Source organism: Clytia hemisphaerica, unplaced genomic scaffold (assembly GCF_902728285.1).
Source record: "Clytia hemisphaerica strain Z4C2 unplaced genomic scaffold, Clytia hemisphaerica genome assembly, whole genome shotgun sequence".
Lineage (NCBI taxonomy): Eukaryota > Metazoa > Cnidaria > Hydrozoa > Leptothecata > Clytiidae > Clytia > Clytia hemisphaerica.
In genome coordinates, this window is record NW_027103319.1 from 887,346 (window position 1) to 894,492 (window position 7,147).

At 34.4% G+C, this 7,147-nt stretch overlaps 1 protein-coding gene across 1 annotated transcript; it reads right to left on the bottom strand.

Annotated features, from left to right (window-relative positions):
• Positions 1-5,113: 5,113 nt before the first annotated feature.
• Positions 5,114-6,831, bottom strand: LOC136814762 (salivary glue protein Sgs-3-like). The gene has a single exon (XM_067071186.1). It carries the CDS (start codon positions 6,735-6,737, stop codon positions 5,667-5,669), a length of 1,071 nt encoding a protein of 356 aa, XP_066927287.1. The 5' UTR covers positions 6,738-6,831; the 3' UTR covers positions 5,114-5,666.
• Positions 6,832-7,147: the final 316 nt, after the last annotated feature.

Below are 7,147 nucleotides of genomic sequence, written 5' to 3' on the forward strand. Positions count from 1 at the left end.
AAAACAAAGTGCCAAAACAAAATTAAACAAAACATGACAAGATTGTGCAATGTCAACAATATTGTCAATACTTTTTGTACAAAAACTCGCTTATTATCAATGACGGCTTTTTCACTCTTTTCCATATCCCTCATAAACTACTTAATTAACAAAATTTTCTCATTAAATGTCGAGATCGTGAACAAAATACCTTTAAAAACCATAAGCTATTATTAAGGGACAAGCTGGAGTTTTTACAAGCTCTTGTTTGATTTGGTTGGTCGTTAACCAGTAATAAAACAATTTTGTTACTTTTTCTAAAGAACACGTCATCTCTATCACTTCAAATGACCAATTAGTGAAGTATCTTATAAAAACTCCAGCTCATCCCATTATTAAAGTTGTATTTTAATCAGCAATCCTGCTCCTATGCTTTTTAAAGCAAAAGAGACACTGAATTAATGAAGGTTTTGATAGCTATTTATAACGAGGTTAATCAATCGATCTTAATGAATCAATTTGCAAGTTTAATCATATAATTTGACTTTTTGTATTGATTTTTAAAATAGAACACCCTGTGTCACAGACCCGCTGGGACACCAGCCAAACTGGAAATTTGCCCAAAATTTCGTCCCCGGTGGCAAAATACCCTACAATTTCAGCCCTACTGGTAAATTATCTTTGATTACATCCCTACTTAAAATTTAATGGAAAACTTGCACCCCAAAACTTTCCCCATTGGAAATTTTGAGCTCGAAACAATATGATATAATATAATTTTCATCCCCATCCATTAGGATTTTTTTTGATAGAAATTTTTATCCCCATTGAGGGAAAACCTTCCACCGGGTGTAAAAGGAGACATAGGTGTAATGGTATAAGGCCCTCATAGTCCTCGTAAGAACATATTTTGTACAGCTCGTACAGTAGGCTGCTCGCATCCACTAACGAATCCGTGCTTCTTTTAGACTACCTGCGGTTTTATAGAGGTCTGCGATTCAGACTACTCGTACAGCTGTACCTTAAATGTAAAGCGAATTTTTTTTCTTAAGAATTAGTATAATTAGCATAAGAGTTAGAGAGTTTGAGACTTTTGAGTGCTCATTAGTAGCTAAAATTATTTCTCTGCCTCAAAGTTTCAATTTAAGTCTAACAAAAAACCCAGTTTTTTTTGTGTTAACCAATTCTTGTCAAAATCTGTGAAACTCACCCTAGAGTGTATTCTTATGGTTTTCTTATAAAAAAAAGCGTGCAATTGTTTTCTTTTGTACACTTTTTTTTTAGGAACAACGAGGTTAAAAAATCTCAAAAATTAGGAACAATGATCAAGTACAACGTCGACTTTAGATGATAGCTAGATTTTAAGCAAATCAATAAGAAGTAAAAATTTGGGTATAAAAGCATACTTTAATTTTGCCGAGGCTCAACACAAAATTATTATTTCATATCATCGGAGCTTTAATTTTAAATTTTGGGCCAAAAAAGAAATTTAGAGCCTTTTAAGCAGCAAAAAGGTTTTTCGGGATTTTTCGGGATTTTTTAACCTCAGGGAGACTTAAATTGGATTTTATGGTTTTTTACAACCCCATACGGAATTTTGAAGGTCCCTTGAGGCATTTAACAGTCCCTTCCTGAAGTGTCCAAAAACCCATATGACTTTTAGACTAGAGTCTACTTCTGGCTGAACTTTGCTTTTTGATAATTTTTGATGACGCTGAGTCCAGTGAAGTAGACTAGGAGCGTTTGGCGAGGTCGCCATTTTGAAAAAGAATGTTTAAAATCCAAATAACAAAAAAACTACTTGAAGTTGAAAGGTCTAATCAAAAATGAAAAACAAACATCAATAACAGATTTGCAATCCCTTATTATCAAATAAAAACATTGCTTCGTACTGTTTTTACCTTCCAAAAACAACTAAAATCTGGCGGACTGTTTTACAGTCCGCCTAAGCAAAAGCATATTACCATATACTACCGGGCCACTTAATCGCGCCATCCAGTCTATCAAAAAGCTTTAAGTGGACCCCGGGCTATATGACTTTGATCACATTCTCCATAATGGCAGCCTAGATATGACATTATTTGGATGGGTGGTACTCGAGCACAGAATGGATAATCACACCCTGTCTCAGTAACCCGGTGTAGTTTAAAACTTCACTGTGTCGGCTAAGAAAGCTACAGGATTTTCATTCTTTCTGCAATTTTCCACCGAGGATTAAATATGAGCTGATTTCCCAGGGTCGGATACAGGAGGTAGGCTATCTTATTCTTCATGGAGAGTAATTAGTTTCCATATAAGGTAATACGATAATAAAGTGCACTCTCCTCCATTGGTTATAGCCAAATAAACTGTATCCGAGCCTGTTTCCGGGCATTTTTTCACCAGGCCACTAACAGGGACTGATCTAACCGGGCCACTGACCCAGGGGTATATAACATCTTATGAGATTACATTTGTAAAAGTCCAAAGCGAAGACCGTTAGAGTTGACCAAGGTAGTGAGATTCGTTCTCCTTTTTTCCACTTTTGCATCTAAAGAAAGGTATTGAGCTTTTTAGATTTCACTAATTAGATTGCTCAGGTTATACCGGAAATCGTATATAAATTCGAACTTTGTTCTCAATTAATCGAGTCTATTAAATGTTTTCTATGTCTTTTCAAATACCTTGCATTACATACAATAGAAATAAAATGGTAGGAAACTATATACGCATCCCACGATATTGTATACCCTATGTATACAGGGTGTCTGTATCAATTGAAAAATATATATCAAAACTAGGTCAAGTGAAAAAATAGTGGTAAAGATCTAAATAATACGAAAAAGCTCCGTAACCAAACTCTATTACTTTTTGATTTGACCTGATGATTCTTCGGTCTATATAAGTAAAGCAACAAGCAAACTCAAGTCTTAAAAGGGCTACAGGAATCCTTTCTTAGATTTACCTTAAACAAGCCAGACCCAGAACAAAACAAGTACGATTAAAATTCAGACGGTGTTCTGAAGTGTAGCTCAGAGAAAGAAAGGTCAACAAGACTGTCACTCTCAAGGGCTGAAAAAAAACAATAACAAAAACGACTTAAATAATACGAAAAAGCTCCGTAACCAAACTCTATTACTTTCTAATTCGATCTGATGATTTTTCGGTCTATATAAGTAAAGCAACAAGCAAACTCAAGTCTTAAAAGGGCTACAGGAATCATATAAATACTTTGCAGATAATTGTAGTTGTGTGTATTTTCGAGTAATAGAAGACTAAATCAACTGCTGTCACTAATTCTTCTTCCCAATGGAAACAACCAACCTCGTTCCCTGTGTATATTAGCTCTTTTATGCTTACTGGATAGCGCTAGATCATTCTCTGGCGTCTATCAAGAAACGTAAATAAAGCCTGGGATACACGGGGACGAGGCTGGAAAACAACGTGAATGTAATATAACTTAATCAAAGCAACGTTTATGAGCTGGTTAACAAGGAGGAGCATTTGAAAATTCCGTCTGTTCTTTTGGTGATGTAATGATGCGAGATAGGAGAGAGAATGAAATGCTCGGTGAAGATAGGCCGTTATCAGGGGTATATAAATAGTCTATTGCCGTTATCAGGGGTTTTACTTTGTTTTAATAGGCCAGCGAATTCTTAGCAAGCCTAGTATATTGATAAACGTGAATATGTACTCGAGGCAACGAACTGAATTTTTAGACCGGCGAAAATTGTAATATTCTACCGTTCTACCAAAATTCGCCGTTCGCCAAGCCTAAATAAGATCCCTGGCGTGATAGTAAGTAATGAGGATACAAATAACATTGTCTATCGTGCAGGTTTTAACCGATCCCTTCAAATCCAGAACTGAGAAAAATATTGATAAAAAACATCGATGATGAAGAAAGACTTCCTGGCTATCTATGTTGCTACTAGCAACTGAGATACAGATTTCTATAAAGTATTATTACATTACGGTTAATGATGCTGCAAAAAGAATAAGGAAGCCATATCTGATAATTTTCAATGGAAACAAATAGAAAGATATTGAAACCTATATTGGAGACAGAAGCGTTGTAGGCACAGATCTATAAAGCCCGAAGGGCTAGATAGGCAACTTTAAGCTTTCTCCAGCAAAAAAAAGTGAAGCAAAGATTTGACTTTTTAAATTTCGTGCCGATGGATAGGATCTAGCATTTTAATTGTTTTCGGAGCGCGAGATCAAAAAAAGTAGGCGACAAACGCTATTTCGCATCTCTCAAACCAGTGAAATTGCTTGTTGTCACGTGATTTCTTTGGTAGAAAATCCTACCAAAACTTGCTTCACTTTTCGATAAAGTCCGCGGATCTAGCCCTTCGGGCTATGATGAATCATTGGTTGTAGGTCGGGTCAAAATTTAGGTGAATGCAGAACCACAACAGAAGGTAATTTTTTCATATTCATTGAACAGGATGGATCAACAATTTTATTATATTCATAATATTTTTAATGTTGGTGTTTCGAGGGGGGGGGGGCGCCTATTGAAATCTTTGGATATTTATTCCTCATTCTGGCCGAAAACTGCTAAATTTAGATTGTCAACATGCAAAGGTGCACCGAAATTAGCCACCGGAGGAACCTTTTGTCATTTCCATTTCCATTTCAATTTGGCCATACAATAGAGATTTGAAAAAATTTACAACTAAAAAATATGTATAAAAAAGACATTCTGAAATTCTATGACTATGAGGATGATCATTAATGTTTCCGAGCGAAATTTCCCTTTCAGTTCTGAGATTTCCATTTTCCTTTAAAGAAGACAGGACATTGTCTAAATGATTTCCCTTTTGGAAACAATCATAATTTCTTTTAGATGATATATTAAGATTCCGTACATCCCGAAATGGGATTTCTTATTCAGAGATCAAGTGATTTTTTGGCATCTTCCTTTTTCATTTTCCATCGCTATTTAACGAAAATCATTTAATGCCCTTTTTTGAATAAAAATTGTCATTTGCATTTTTGAAAGGGTTCGGTGACATTTGTATTTAAGAAGGAAAATCATTTATTGCATTTTTTAACAAAAATCATTTCATTAAAAGGCGTTGTGTTCTTCGTATTTATGAAGGAAAAACACTTTTAAATATGCATTTGAAAAAAATAATAGAATTCTTCATTTAATGGTATGTTTTATTTATCCTTTATATTTATCATAATGTTTTATTTATATTCTGCTTTAAATCTAAAATAATATAAAAATATTCATCTGGCATACATAAAATGGGTAATTTATACAATTTTTTTACAAATATTGTCACATTGTCATTAATTAAATTCACGGCAATAGGACAATACTTCCTTGTATATCCATTTAATATACACATCTTTTGCTTTACAATATACAAAGTTTTTCTAGAAAAAAAGGTATTTACAATTATTTTAAGTATTATGTACAATATATTTTTATGTAAGATAAATAAAATTTTATGTAATCATTTCAGAGGTCTCGAATGGCACGATTTCATTAGACTGTTGTATTTTCCATTTTATCTCTAAGATATTGAGTATCTTGGCCCTTAAAAAACATATATCTTTAAAATCAATTTATTATCAAAAGCGCAACATAATTCATAATTTACAAATTTCATTTTTCTTGAAATATTTTGTGTAAAATAATGACTCTAAAATTAATCTTAATAAAAGGCAAACTAATAAATTTTAATAAAGTGCTATAGGGTTAGTAGTGATAAAAACACACATAATATTAGAAACAAAAGTCTTGAGATATTGCTTTGTTTATGTGACCCGGAAGAGAATTTATCACGGGTACCCGTATTACGGCTCGTAACAATTTCAACCTTATTATTAACCGGGACACGTGTGTTCGTTGATGGCTCGACTTCGGCGCCAGGGATAACATTGTTATCATCAAGTTCAGTTGGCATTGTAGTTTGAAGTTTAATTTTGGTCGTGACTACTTTAAGAGTTGTAGATTTGGTAGTAGTTGTTGTTGTTGTTGTAGTTGTTGTAGTTGTAGTTGTTGATGTTGTTGTTGTGGAAGGTTGCGTGGTCTGAGGTACTGTTTTTGAAATTTCAGTGCAATTATGAGAATCATTACATTGATGCACACGCGTGATCCCTTTCCATTTCATCGTGCATGTGCTCCAATGTGAGCACGTTTGGTCACATGTTTCCGTGTTAGGACCACACGATAATGTACACTTACTTTGATGCGAGCATAATTGTTTACAATGTTTCGCGTTACAAGTCATATCTTTGCATTCACCCAAAACGCAAAGTTGCGTGCAGTTTTTAGCGTGTTTCCCTGTACACGTCATTTTATCACAATCACCACAAAATTGTTTCGCTATATCAGCAGTCGAATAAATATGTCCACATTTTCCTTCAGAACAACTTTGAAAAGATTGCGATGGTTTATCCTTGTAACGAACTGCTTTCATATATTTACAAGTAGCCTGAGAACAGTCTTGCTGTGTGATCGGTGTATGCGATACTAATTTATCAACAACTGGTTTCCGCCGACCGTACTCTACTAGAACGCTCTGATAACAGGTTTGTGGTGAACTACAAAACAATAATTTACAGTTCCGCTTGTTGCAGATTTGTTTACAAACGTGTTTAGCCGATAAACATGTACAATCACTGCATTCCGATTGTTCACACCAACTAAATAACCGTAATATACCCGGATGGCAAGCCGGACTTGTCTGAAATCCAGCACTGCAATTAACAAGTGACCTGGCAAGCGCCAATATAAGAAGTAGTACGTTCATCCACATTTTCGTTGCGTATTATGTATCATTTGTCTTTTTTCTTTCTTTGTATATATGCGTGTAATTAGTTCTCTAAACGAAACAGAAATTTGAAAAAATTAGTTGACAATTTGAGTGGTAACAGGCATAATTTGATGCAGGTTAGGTCATTAAAATGTAACCAAATACTCGCAGCCAATATAACACTAGAGAAAAGTATTTGACCTCTATAATCTGTTGTTTCATTTGAGGATACAGAAAGGTAAAACAAGTGGAAATTTTCTTAAGTGAAAGGTATTATACACCCTCATCTAACGCCAAAACGTCAAAAAAGAAAAACGCCAATTACGTGTCCATAACATTACATCCTTCCAACGTTAAATGGACGTCGAAACAATGTTCTGAATCATATATTGTAGATAACCAGAATATCAGCA

Bases quoted from the DNA above. Each gene is read 5' to 3' on its own strand.
- LOC136814762 (XM_067071186.1), bottom strand. From the start codon at position 6,737: ATGTGGATGAACGTACTACTTCTTATATTGGCGCTTGCCAGGTCACTT.